The 14,447-nt window shown below is 36.0% G+C and overlaps 1 protein-coding gene across 1 annotated transcript in view; it reads left to right on the plus strand.

Annotated features, from left to right (window-relative positions):
- Ascc3 (activating signal cointegrator 1 complex subunit 3) overlaps positions 1-14,447 on the plus strand; it is a 268,769-nt gene that overhangs the window by 88,662 nt on the left and 165,660 nt on the right. The window contains exon 14 of the mRNA XM_021173819.1: positions 2,712-2,846. Coding sequence (XP_021029478.1) covers positions 2,712-2,846 — 135 coding nt within the window. The remainder of the gene's footprint in view (positions 1-2,711; positions 2,847-14,447) is intronic.

A 14,447-nucleotide genomic window follows, 5' to 3' on the forward strand; every position in this document is an offset into this window, starting at 1 on the left:
GTTCTCCTTTTATCGCATCCATTCCAGCATCCACTGTCATTTGTTTTATTGATCATGGCCACTCTGACTATTGTAAAAATGAATCTCAAAGTAGTTTATTTTCAATTTTGGCTTAGGATCTCAAACATTCTTTTAGTTTCTCTCCACTATTGGTGTTTCATTTTTTTGAGAACTCTGTTTAGTTCTATGTCTCATTTTTAATTAGGCTATTTGTTTTCTTGATGTTCACATTTTTTAGTTCTTTGTAAGAAACTCCAAACATTTCTATTAAACTCAGGAATGGGAGAGGATATCTATTCCAAACCTGTTTATATAATATGTAAAACCACAGAGGGAGATCAAGGGATTAGAAATAGGAAAGGAGAAAACCATAGTGTCCTTATTTGCAGATGATATGATTTTATGTCTTAAAAAAAAAAAAAGCAAGACAAAAAAACCCAAAGGAGTCACCCAAGGAAATTACACATGTTAAGTACTTGCACAAAATTTAATAGCCTGAGAAAGAAATCAGGGAACTAGTACCTTTCACGGTGTGCGTGTGTGTGTGTGTGTGTGTGTGTGTGTGTGGGTGTGTGTGGGTGTGTGTGTGAGGTGGGGGAGGGAAAGATGGCTCAGTAGTTTAGACCACAGAATACTCTTCTAGATGACTAGGATTCAATTCCCAGTACCCACATGGCTCACAACCATCTTTAACTCCAGTTCAGTGGGCTATGACACTCTTTTTTGGTCTACATAGGCACTAGGTACACAAATCATGTCAAATGTACATTCAGGCAAAACACATGTACATAATAATAAATAAGTCAGTTTAAAAATAAAGTTTAAAATTTCAAGATATATTCACTGAACTGGTGGTAGATGTATTTTAGGATATATTTTGTTTTTAATAAAAGGTTTTCCTATGTGCTCCGGTTGGTCTGGTACTCACTCTACCCACCAAGTTAGCATCTAGCTCACAATTCTTTTGCCTCAGCCTTCTTAGTGCTGAGATTCCAAATGTGAGTCGCTAGATGCAGCTTAATAATAGGTGATAGTCACATCTTTCCTCTTCCCTATTGATTTCCATTACTTCCAAAAGTACGCAGATGTCTGTCTTCATCCATCTTTATTACCAGTGTTGGTTTGTTGTTGGTGGTTTGTTGTTGTTGTTGTTGTTTGTTGTTGGTTTGAGAGCAGTAATCCTCAGTGGGTAGGGCGATACTTCAGTGTAATTTATTTTGATATTTCTTCAGTGACTAATGATAGTTGGGTCATTTTATGGTATTCTTTATATTTCCTTTTTTATACATAGTGGTACAGTATTCCATAATCTTGTGGTCTTCAGTCAGGAAATAGCCATCTACTATTTTCTTTCTTTACACACTAGATCTCTGCTTTCCATTTGTTGTCTCCTTAACTGCTTATGGTTTTATCTAATGGCCATCCAAGGTCCTGTTTTTGTTTTTGTTTTTGTTTTGTTTTGTTTTTGGAAGCTTACATACATAGTTCTTTAGTATCTCTTAAATTGCTAGTATAATGCTTCCAGTTTTGCCATTTTGTTGTGGTTGTTGTTGTTGTTGTTGCAAGTTTGCTTTGGCAGTTTGTCTTTTACATTTCAATATTAAGTTTAGAATTCTTTTTTCTAGTTCTGAAAAAAAACCTATTATTTTATTAAGGATTGTATTGAACTGTTAGTCATTATGAATAGTGTAGACATTTTAATAATGAAAGTTTTACTTGTAACATAACTGAGGGGATAAAAACCTTGAAGAACAAAGACTTATCCTTTGCACACTTTCGAGATTATGCAGGCATGGGTATTCTCTGGTTTTGGTCTGTGTTTTGTAGGAATTGTGATTTCTGATGGTATGGTAAGGCAGAAGTGGGGCATGGATGGTAAATCTAAAGTGTTCATCTCATGTAGGCTGGGAAACAATAAGAAAAGAGACAAGAGAAGAGTTCTGCTTTCCCCCGTGAGAGTCTACAATTTTCCAACAATTCCACTAGTCCCACCTCTAGTCACAGTGTTAATAAGCATGCAGGAGTACCCAGCTATAAGCTGATCTCTTAAATCTTAAGCCTTTGGGGAATATAGTTTAAGGTGAAAACTACAGCATTTTACTCCAGGCTTAAGTCTTTTACCCAGGTCACCATGCAAAATGTGTTCCATCCATCTACAATATAATATGCAATGCTTAACCATTCCAGCGTTGTTTGAAAGTCTGTGTCCAAATTCTCATTCTACTTCCAGGCAAAATTTAGTTGTCCATACTTGTAAAAATAAAAATAGTAAATTATAACCCCAGAATATAATCTTAAATATTTTCATGTGAAAGTCGAGGAACAGAAAAATATGGAAGGCTGAGACTGTGATACAAATCATATCAATTTTTCATATAGACAGATAACCTTTCTTAAATTTGGATGTGAGTAAAAGCATAATGAATGATGCTTTCAAGAGAGAAATGTACAAGCTGCACTCCAAGTTTTCCTGAATACATTCATTAGCATGTAAATCACTTCATGGACCTATAATGAATAAATCATGTTGCTGAATTTTAACTTCCCCTTATCAGGTTTTTTTTTTATTTCAATTAAATGTTGGCTAATTCAGAAATTAGAGATTTTCCTTTGAAACATTAATAATAATTTTTATTTGATGGTTTCCAGGCTACTATTAAGTTTCAACTTAAAAAATTGAAATGTTAATAACTTTCTTTTCATCATTTTAGGTGATGGTATTTGTACATGCTCGCAATGCCACTGTAAGGACCGCTATGTCTCTAATAGAGAGAGCAAAAAATAGTGGCCAAATTTCTTGCTTTCTACCCACCGAAGGGCCAGAGTACGGACATGCATTAAAACAGGTGAGTGCCAGGAGACACAGGAACCAGTGTACATGATGTTTGTGGTACATAGGTCTCAATTGAAAATGTATAATCTGAGAAGGTAATGTTAGAGTCATTAACTTGTGAGACTTAATCTTTGTACACATTTTTAAGTTAATATTAGTTAACTAGTTAGGGTTTCATTTTCTATGATGGAAACACTGTAACTAAAAAGCAAGTTAAAGAGGAAAGGGTTTATTCAGCTTACACTTCCTCTTTGCTGTTCCTTACCAAAGGAAGTTAGGACAGGAACTCAAACAGGGCAGGATCCTTGAGGCAGGAGCTCATGCAGAAGTTAATAAGTGGCGCTGCTTACTGGATTTCTTCCCCTCACTTGCTCAGATTGGCTTCTTTTCTTTTCTCTTTTCTTTTCTTTTCTCTTCTTTTCTTTTCTTTTCTTTTCTTTTTTTCTTTCTTTTAATTTTATTTAACCTTCTTTTTTTTTTTTTACACTCCAGATTTTATCCCCTCCTGGTCCATCCTCTGGACTATTCCATATCTCATCCCCCACCCCCACCCCCACCGCCCCATGAGGATGTCTAGCCATTCCCTAGGGCATCCAGTCTCTTGAAGATTAAGTGCAACTTCTCTGACTGAGGCCAGACCCGGCAGTTTATGTGTTGGGAGCCTCATATCAGCTGGTGTATGCTGCTTGGTTGGTGGTCCAGTGTTTGAGAGATTTCGGGGTCCAGGTTAATTAAGACTGCTGGTCTTCCTACAGGATTGCCATCCTCCTCAGCTTCTTCCAGACTTCCCTAATCAACCACAGGGGTCAGCAGCTTCTGTCCATTGGTTTGATGTAAATACTCACATCTGACTCTTTCAGCTGCTTGTTGGGTCTTTCCGAGGGCAGCCATGATAGGCGCCCTTTTGTGAGCACTCCATAGTCTAACTAGTAGCGTCAGGTCTTAGGGCCACCCCATGAGCTGGATCCCACTTTGGGCCTGTTGCTGGAACTCCTTTTCCTCGGGCTCTTCCCCATCTTTGTCCTTGCAGTTCTTTCAGACAGGAACAATTGTGGGTCAGAGTTTTTGACTGTGGAAGGGCAACCCCATCCCTCACTTGATGCCCTGTCTTTCTGCTGGAGGCAAGCTTGTTGTCTCTTTCTACTGTAGGGCATTTCATCTAAGTCCGTCCCTTTGAGTCAGAACAGAGGACCATCCCAGGGATAGGACCAGCCACAATGGGCTAGGCCCTTCCTCGTCAATCACTAGTTAAGAAAATACTTTAATGAGAAAATATCTCTTCTGGAGGTATTTTCTCAATTAAGGTTCCCTCCTTTCAGATAACTCTAGGATGTGTGTCAAGTTGATACAACACTAGTTAGCACACATATAAAGTAAAGGGTTTCATTGGGTATTTTCCTTCAGATAAGTACCTTGTTCTTATTCATCTTCTAACTAGTGTTTTTTTGTTTTTTGTTTTTGTTTTTTTGTTTTGTTTTTTGCTGGTTGGTTTTGGTTTGATTGGTTTGTTTTTTTGTTCTTTGTTTTCTTTTTGGGGGATTTTTGTTTTGTTTTTTGAGATAGAGTCAATTATCTTTTAAAGGGTGTGAATGAATAATATATTCATTTATCATTTCTATAACTGAAATGTTTATTTCTACCTTTTAAAATACAGCTTAGCTATAAAATGAGTTTGTATTTATAAAATATGTTAATATCTAGTGGGTTTATTTTTATTTTAAAATTTGATAACTTAGAATAATTTAACTTTCTCTCTTTTAGCTTCTAAAGTTAACATTGCCAAATATAGCCTACATAAGATCATTAGGAATGTAAAAAGATCCTGAGAATAATGTCTTACTGCTTCTTGTATATACAAAGGACTTTCAAATAATGGGGCTATTTGCAACCTTGTTAAGAAAACAAAGCCTCTGGCTTCCATATCAAAATCTACACGCAATCCAAATTCCTGTCTTCCCCATTACAATTTAAAAGTACTGCTCTAAGTGATTTGAATAACAACAGTATCTTATTATATTTTAGCAGATTTTTCCTAAATATGTCAATTTTACTGACAATTTTGATCAAGATATGCCTTGGTGGTCAGGCACATCCGTGATTCTTAAAATTTTTTACAGCACAGCCAGTATTATCCCTTTATTGTTTTTAGCTGTTTTCTTTTGTTCCCGTAGACTGGGTAGGTATAATAGAAACTACTAAATACTTTTGTTCCTTACATAAGATTTCAATTGGCACAGAGTAATTATGTTCAAATGTGTTTGTGACAAGGTTTAACAGACTGTTAGTTTAGTGGCTATAAGCTTACCAACCTAATGCTATGCACATTTATATGCCCTAGTATATCCCTTAGTCAGGGGTATCTGGAAGAACAGAACTGATAGGTTGGATGGATAAATGGATGGACGGACGGACAGACACTGGACAGACAAAAATAGAATTTGTTAGAGTAACTTGTTGAACTGATAGAATGTTTCTCTTTATATATTAGAGTGGCTTACAGGCTCTGTGGGTCTAACTAATCTACCAATGACTGTGTAACAATGAAGAGTCTAAATATCAGTCCAAGAGGCTTTATGTCTCAGCTAGTTTTCAGTGTGTGCTGGAATCCCAAAATAGTAGCCTTTAATGCCAGTGAAGGGACAGACTTGCAAGGGAAGTAAGGGTAAGGGCAAAGCCAAGAGAGAGCCAACTTCCTTCTTCCACATGCTTTGTATAGACTACCACCTTAAGGTATAGCCGCAATTAAAGCTCTAAATTCCCATCTCAAAAGATCTAGATTAAAGTTATATTTTGCCACTTCTATATTAGATATGGGCCTTCCTATTTCAAATGATTTACTTTAGAAAAACCCCTCACAGGTATAATGAGCAACTTGGGTTTTTCTTTTTCTTTTTTTTTTTTTATTCTTTCTAAATTTTTTATTTTTATTATTTTTTAAAATTTATTCTTCTCTCATACATTGCACTTCCCCTCCCCCACTCCTCTCATGCCCCCTCTCTCCTCCAGATCCTCTTCTCTGTCAAGTGGATATTAGCTACTAAGTAAAGATAGTCATGCTACAGTTCACAGACCCGGAGAGGCTAAGGAACAAGTAGGGCTCACAGAAATGGACTTCTCTGGGAAGGAAAAAGAACAGATTTTGTGGGTCAACTGGGGATGGGTGTGGATGGGAATGTATTTAATTCTTAAGCAACATTGTTCGCTATGGCGCCAACTGTATAAAAGCTATATTCTTCATTAAACTCTCCTCCACTAAAATGTACCTTCTGAAGGTGCAGAGGGGGACAAGTGTGTTTCCAGAGGAGCCAGCTAGCTGGAGACCAGTGTCAAGCTCGCCTCATCCCAAATTCCACTGTAGCAAGGAAAGTCAGAAACTGTCCAACAGTTCTCCATTGAAAAGACCAAAAACGTAGTGTCTAATGCTGGATGCAGCCAGTGTTATTAAGAATGAACGCAAATAGAGTCAGTCAAGAAAGCAGTTTGGCAGGAAGTATCAAGATCACTTCCTTTAACTGAATAATCCCCTTTCTAGGAATCCACTCCCAGGAAGTGCCACAGGCCAGGTATAGTAATGTTGACAACTAAGAATAACCATTACACTGAGAGAATATATCTCACATTTTCCACTTTAGTGACATTTTCACATGTACTGCCTTAGTGAACATATCTTACAGGTACTGCCTTAGTCAAGGATATATTGTCATTCCGACAATGTAGGTGTCACCATTGTCTTTAAAGTTTTAAATTTTAACTCGATCTTAAACACCTGATGCTTGTTTTGCAAATCAGATTGTCTTTCACTTTGGAGCCACACAATGTATTCAAAAATTTTATCTCTTTTTATAATGCCCTGCTATATAGCATTTATTTTGTAGTTTGTGGGTTTTGGGGGGGGGTGGAGTTAAATTTACCAATCATGAGCTTGTGAGAATCTTTGAAAGGCAGCTTGCTATTCCTAAGTCTTGTTCTATTTCTTTAAAAATAAAAATCAACTCCATTGTGTTTAAAAGCCAAGACTTGAGGGCCACCCTGTTTACTTCTGGCTTCTTCCTAACTCCCAGTCCTCAAAGCTGCTTCTCTTGTAGATATTTTATTCTTACCATTTAATAGTCATAATATTGTTCAGCAGTTTTGAAGTGCTTGCTAGTGCCAGGCATTCTTTTATTGCCTTTTTAATTTATCCAGTCCTCATGCCATAGTTATGTAGGTTTATACTATTCCTAGCCTTTGAAATGGCATGTCTGTAAGAAATTCACATACAGCATGAAACATTCTTAACAGTGTGCACTTACAGTTATTCACAAGTGCCTAGTCTGAAAAAGAAATAATACTGAGAATTTGAAAGTTTAGTGTAGTGAAATATATACAGGTAAGTAGATGTGTACATCATTAGTCGTTTTTTATATTTCTAAGTAATTTTGTGATGCTTAGTATTTTCACCCTGACCCAATTGTTATTGGATTTATTTTTTGCAAGAATGAATGCCTTTATTTATTTTTTATTTTCAAGGAACATTGCCTTGTGTACCACTATTAGTCCTACGTGTATTTAGTAATAGGTACCCCAAAATTACTTTGTATATAATTTGAATCCTAAAAGAAAAGCAACATAAGTGCTTTTGTTTTAATTTTCTCATTTGATTGATATCATTGTATTTAATTTTAAAGACTTCTCTCCTGAAGCAGAGACCATACTTTGCTAGTGACTTTTAGTTAGTCCTTATTATCTTTTCCCCTCCTTTCTCTCTCCCTGGCTGAGTGGTCCCACTTCTCTCATAGCTCTTCTTTGCCACAGTGATTCCTTAACCAAAATCCTAACCTCTAACCCTAATCCTAACTCTCTCTTGCAGTTTATGATTTACTGAGTGCCTTTGAAAGCACTTTGTAAAAATGAAATTAGGAGCTGGTCCTGGTGGGACATGCCTTGAATTCAAGCATCTGAGAGGCAGAGGCAGGTGGATCTTTATGGGTTTGAGGACAAGCTGATCTACAGAGTAAATTCTAGGACATCCCGGACCACATAGAGACATCCTGTCTCAGAATTCAAAATCAAAACCAAAACAAAATAAGAGTAATTTAGTTTATATGTACAGACCTTTTTTCCTATTTGTGTACCACATGGATGGAGTACCCACAGAGGGCAGAAGAAAGTATGTGATCTGCTGAAGCATATATAGATGGTTGTGATCCATCATATGGGTGCTGTGTATTGAACATAGGTTCTCTGGAAGAACAATAGTGCTCATAACTGCTGAGCCATCGCTTCTTCAAAAGCACTTCTTTATAAAAGTTTTACTTTATATGACTATTCTAGTATAAATAGTTAAACCCAAAACAAAACCGTCTTGTCTCCCCTGACAGGATAATAAACAATATATATACAGTTAACCTGAATGTTATTCCCCACAAAAAGACTGTTAAGCCGGAAATAGACCTCGAGAAGGAATTGCCACTGTACTTGTAGAAGTAAAAAATCATTTGAGTGACAGATATTTTCATTATTAAACCATTGTTTTTAATTGTGTTTTCATTTTAAATTAAATGGATTTTTTTAGAATCATCAGATTTTGTCTTACATAAGAACTTGACTTTTGAGAGACAAAGTTTTTTCATATATATACACACACACACTTTAAATATTCTATCACTAGATTTAGTATCCCTAACCACTTCTTTATTGACTACTTTCTCTTACTTATTGTTACTAATCTGCATCTAGGTTTTGTTTGTTTTGTTTTTTAATATATACCATATTGAATATTTCTCTCAGTTGAAAATGGCCCATCATATGGAAAAACTAAAGAAACTAACTTGAAGTTTCTGTTGAACAAATGAGAGTAACATGTATCTGAAAGCTAATTTAGAGCATAATTTTATGACTTTATTTTCTTTTTATACCAATAAACTGTGTTTTCTTAGTCTTTGCTGAAGTAGTGGCAGCTGAGGTTGATTCAACTTTTTTATAAACTGTGATAGTATTAATGACTTTATTTTTGTTTTAACATTTTCATTCATCTATCACTATGGCCATGTAATATTAGAAATTCTTTTAATTTCTGATTAGTAAAGAAAGATAGTAGGTAAAAATAAAATCCCTCCCTTTACTTTTAGTTTTTACTTTATGCATATGTGAAATATCATCTCCTAATAGGTCACCAGCCTTTTTTTGTGATGCCAGATAATATAGTAATTCTGCTGTTAGTTACAGCCATGTAGAAAGATATTAAAAGGGATATTTTGTTTGTTTTTAGTATTTTTTAAAATAAAGTTATAGAAAATTACTTTAAAAAATTACTGCCTACTTAGTTGGGTTTTGGAAGTTTGACAGTAATCCCATAGAGAATAAAGGGCTTGAATCTAATCAAATCTGGATTTTAATTTCACTTTCTAACTATAAATTTTAAATTTCACTTACTGTTGCATGCAGTGGCAAGAGCATTTATATCTTGGGTTTATCGATTAAAATGAAATTTATTATTAGTTCACTTGACTAAAATGAATGCTGTAAAAACTTGGGAAGAAGTGAGGAGGAAAATAATAGCTTAAAAGGATGAGGGTTACAACAGGATTTAAATCAAAAGACAGAACCATAAAACAATGAGCTGTAAAGCAATAATCAAGTTGGGAAAATAATAGTCGCAGCCATAGCGAGTATTATAGCTGTTATGATGTATACACTTAAAAATTCAATAACAAACTAAACATGACATTTCTAGCTAGCGTATCAGAAAAAGCAGAAATAAAACAGGCAAACAGGTTGCAGTGAGAAAAAAAAAGATTGCCAGATAAAATTAACTATTTTTATCTCTAGTAAATTGTAAAAGAAACAAAACCAAAAAACTAAATATATTTAAGGCTAAAGTGATGGCTCTGCAAATTTAGAACACATGCTGCCCCTGTAGAAACTGGGGTTTGGTTTCTAGTACTAGTATCAGATTTCTTACAGCTACCTGTAGCTGTTGTTCCTGGAGGACTGACACCCTTCTCTGAACTCCACCAGTGTCCAGAAACACCCATATTAAACAAAAAGAAAAATGAAAACCTTAAACATTCTAAAGATAATTTGATGATTGCCATGCTCATAGATTTTCAGAAGCACTGGTTCATTCAGAGTTCTAATATCTATAACCTTCATGTCTAATATCTTAAATCTGGGAATGCTCGAGTAAAAGCAAAATACATAGCTGTGAAGGGATTTTAAAGGACAATATGGACATCTGTTCACTATTATGTTATTAGCAAACATGACTTTAGGGGGTACGGAGATGATTCAGCCATAAGCCTGGCTCCCAGCACCTACATGGTGATTTACGACCATCCCTAACTCCAGTTCCAGGGGATTGATGCTCTCTTTTGACTTATTAGGGCACCAGGAATGCACATGGCACACGTACATATATGCACTCCAAACACATAAATAAATATTAGAAGTTTAATAACTATCTTAGAGTTTATTAGAATTAATTAACACCAACTAATTCTGTTATCACTTGTCAACATGTAAGTATCACTCAGAGTAATGAGAGACTGGCAAGAGTGGGGGTTCTGCCCTTGTGACACTGGTAATTTCACATAGAATTTAGAAATAAATAAGTAAATACATAGATATCGAAGAAAATGTGCTAAATTGCATTTTAAGAAGATAGTAAGCCATTCATTGCACACAAAGAAGAAGAGTAGATTAAGGTCTTGAATTTCATTAGGCAGTCAGTAAGAGTAAGATTTCCAAGGAGAAGAGACTACAGATAAAGGAAATAAGAGACATTTGAAGAAAAACATGGAGTTTCCTTTATTTTTCAAGGCAGAAGTGATATATTAATGTTCTGTGGTAACTCTTCAGGAGAGGCTGAGCAGAATCTGCAGTTGGCGAATTATGCATGTGAGAAAGAGAAGGGAGTGTGTATGATACACATATCTAGACAAGTCAAGAGACTGCAGGGCTCAAAGAAAAAGTGAGTGCATTTTCCTTCAACACAAGAATTCATTTAGAGGTTTGGTGAATCATCCCATACTATCCACTAATGAATCTGTTCCTCAGAAAGCTGCTTCCTTTAACATCACCTTGCTAGCCCTAGACAGAGTCAAGTTCTCAGATCAATAATAAGTTAATAGGAAAAATGTATATATTTTTTACATTTATTTAGCATGGATACCTGAGGATAGTTTGCTAGAGTCTGTTCTCTCCTTCCACCATGTAGATCCAGGAATGAAAGTCAAATAATCAGGCTTGTTGGTGAGAACCTATTCCTGCTGAGTTCAGTCCTCTTGCCAGCCCTTCATGCTACATTTTTGGGACAGTGACTCACTTGTCTCAGGCTGATCTCTAGCTCCTTGAATTTCTTATTCTTCTGCCACTACTTAGGGAGTGCTGGGATTACAGAAGGTGCCACCACATCTAGTTGGGGGATAGAAAAAGTGTTTCCTCATGCTAGAGGAGCATGCAACCCACTGAGCTATATATCTCTGTCTTTGTGACCTCTTTATTTATTTATGCTTTGTTATGTATGTGAGAAACTGAGCATTTTCTAACTTAGACATTTATATTTCATTTTCTTTAAGTGGTTCATGTTCTTGGCACATGAAATTGCACATACAATCAGATATTTTTTATTTTTTATTCATGATTATTTTCCATGTAGAAGATCTTTTATTTCAATGTATATATTATATAAAGAGCATGCCTGTTTTCTCCATGGTGTCTCAAGCCTTTTAAAAGTTTGTTTCGCTATTTAATCTCTGAAAATAACTCCAATAATTCTGTGATTCTTCCTATATAATCCTTGGGGGGTTCCTGTTGCTTTAAGATTTAATATAGAAATGGTCATTTTTATTTGACTCAGTTTCTGAGACTTCTCTCATATTGCCTACAGTACAAAGACAGAGCTTTGCACACATGTTTTTGTCATAGATTCTTTATATGATAAGTAGTTTATGTTTTTGTCTTTTTCATTGGCCTGCAAATTATGTAATATTTATTGTTTTACTTTTATTTGTTCTTTTTTGATTCATAAATTCTCGTCCCTTTTTCTGATTCTCTACTGTGTTTCATTAATTACAGTAATTTTTTTCTTTCTTTCTTTTTTAAATAGTCATTTCATTTGCTTACATCTCAAATGATATTTCACTTCCTGGTTTCCCCTCCACAATCCCCCCATTTCACATCTGTCCTCCCCTCCCTCCCCTTTGCCTCTATGAGGGTACTCCCCACCTACCCACCACTCCAGCATCCCCCTACACTGGGGCAACAAACCTCCACAGGGCCTCCTCTCCCACAGGTTTCAGACAAGGCCATCATATGTATCTGGAGCCATGGATTCCCTCCCTGTACACTCCTTGGTTGGTGCTCTAGTCCCTGGGAGCACTGGGTGGTCCTGCCAGATGATGTTCTTCCTGTAGGGTTGCTATTACCCCCTGCGCCTCCAGTCCTTCTCCCAGCTTCCCCACTGGGGTCCCTGAGCTCAGTCTGGTGGTTGGCTCCAAACATCCACATCTGCAGAGAAATGGCTCAATGGTTAAGATAACTGACTGCTCTTCCAAAGGTCCTGAGTTCAGTTCCCTGCAACCACATGGTGGATCACAAACATCTATAATTCAGTCTAATGCCCTCTCCTGGTGTGTCTGAAGTCAGTGACAGTGTACTCACTTATATAAAATAATTTTTCTCTTAAGAGTTTAATTTAAAGTGTCATAAATTTGAGATTGATTGGTATAAAATTATCTTATTAGGTCAAATTTTTGACTATGTTGTGCATAGATGAATAAAAATACGACTATAAGAATCTTTCTGTAAGAAACTCTGATCTCTAATCTTAAATTTGCATTAGAATATCTTGAGTAACTAATTAGGTATGTTAATCCATGAATATAGAAAAATAATAAATATTAACTGTTATAGAAATGCCAGTCAGAACCATGCTCAGATACCTTATACCACATTATACCTTCTACCATATACCTTTTATAATGTCTAGAAAACAATTTAAGTGACAGTACAAGTACATGTGTGTGAGAAGCAATGGGAATTCTCATTCTGTACTGATACAAATGCAAATGTTACTGCCCTTTGGAAATGGTTTTCTGATTTCATAAAATTCAACATACAATTACCATATGACTCAACAGCTCAACTATTTACATCTATACTAGGGAAATAAAAACACGGATTCACAGATGCACAAATAAGTATAAACTTTTGCAGAAGGTCCACCTAAAGTCTAACCGAGGCAGGCAGATCTGTGTGAGCTCAGGGTGAGCCTGGCCTATAGTAGAAGTGTCAGACTACTGTGACAGACTAGAGTTACACCTTGTCCTGCAAATAAAGTCTAAAAAGTAACAGTAATACCAGAATTATCCTAGGAATCTATCAACAGATTAATGGAATTGGAAAGATTGATTTATATACACAGTAGAATATTTTTTCAGCCATAAAGAAGAATGAAGTTACATAATACAGGGAGGTGGTTGTACCTGGAGATCCTCACATTCGGTGACCCAAGTCAGTTCCTGACATAACCATGTTTTTTTTTTCCTCATTCGCTTAACTTATGTTTTTATATATGTGCAGAAAGTCTTCAATACATATAGGGCATGAAAATAGAAGGGGAACTATATAGGGAAACACCTAGATCTCTGCAGGGAAGGTTGTTGCAGGAGAAATGGGAACATAGGCTGTGGGGGTAAAATTATATTTACTTTTCAATTTAATTTTTATAAATTCTTAGCAATCTGTTCCAGAATAAAAAAAAGCAAAGAGTTTCTGTGTGTGTGTGTGTGTGTGTTTGAGACAACGTGTATTATCGTTGTCCTGACTCAGGTTTGTCACTGGACTCTACATTGATAACAAGTGTGTCTGGTTATTCTAGTACAGGCAATCTACAGGCAGGCCTCAACAGAAGCAGGCAGTCATCCTTCAGTACAATTGTTACTCTGACTGTTAGCTCTGAGTGCTTGTGTCTTAATGTTAGAGAAGTGGAATTGGTCCAGTGGCCTCCCTCCTATTTTGGCTTCAGAAGGAACTCTGTTATCTCTTATCGAATACTTCCATGGTCTTTGATATTAATAATAGATGCTTCATAAAATTTAAAAATAATATCTCAGCTCTAAACAGAAAAAGGCAATGTGATTCCAGTATAGTATATTTATTACTTGACATCTCTGTGACCAGATAGATACCTGCCAAAAATAACTTGTGGGAGGAAAGATATATTTCAGCTCTGTTTCAAAGAGTTGTAGGCCATAATAATAGGAAAGGGATCGTGAGGTTAAGGAAAGCTGGAGTGTGCAACAGAAATTCCTTATATGGCAGTAGCCTGAACTAGGGGACCAAACTAATGCTCTTAAATGGCCCAAGGACACTGATCAGCTCCATCTCATAAAGGCTCCATTATCTTCCAGTAGTGTCACAGATATGGTCCAAGTACTCCGAACATGGCCTGTGGTAGACACTGCAAATTCAAACCATAAATCTTTAGTTACACATAAAGTGTGCTATGTTTTCTACACAAATATAAATTAAGAGTATATTTGCATTTTGTTAGGTGTATATTGTCTTTGGGACTGTATAAGTTGTCATTTATTTTGTTGGCCACTAGGTGGTGCAGTTTACTAATTTATTA

This window comes from Mus caroli, chromosome 10, assembly GCF_900094665.2.
Source record: "Mus caroli chromosome 10, CAROLI_EIJ_v1.1, whole genome shotgun sequence".
Lineage (NCBI taxonomy): Eukaryota > Metazoa > Chordata > Mammalia > Rodentia > Muridae > Mus > Mus caroli.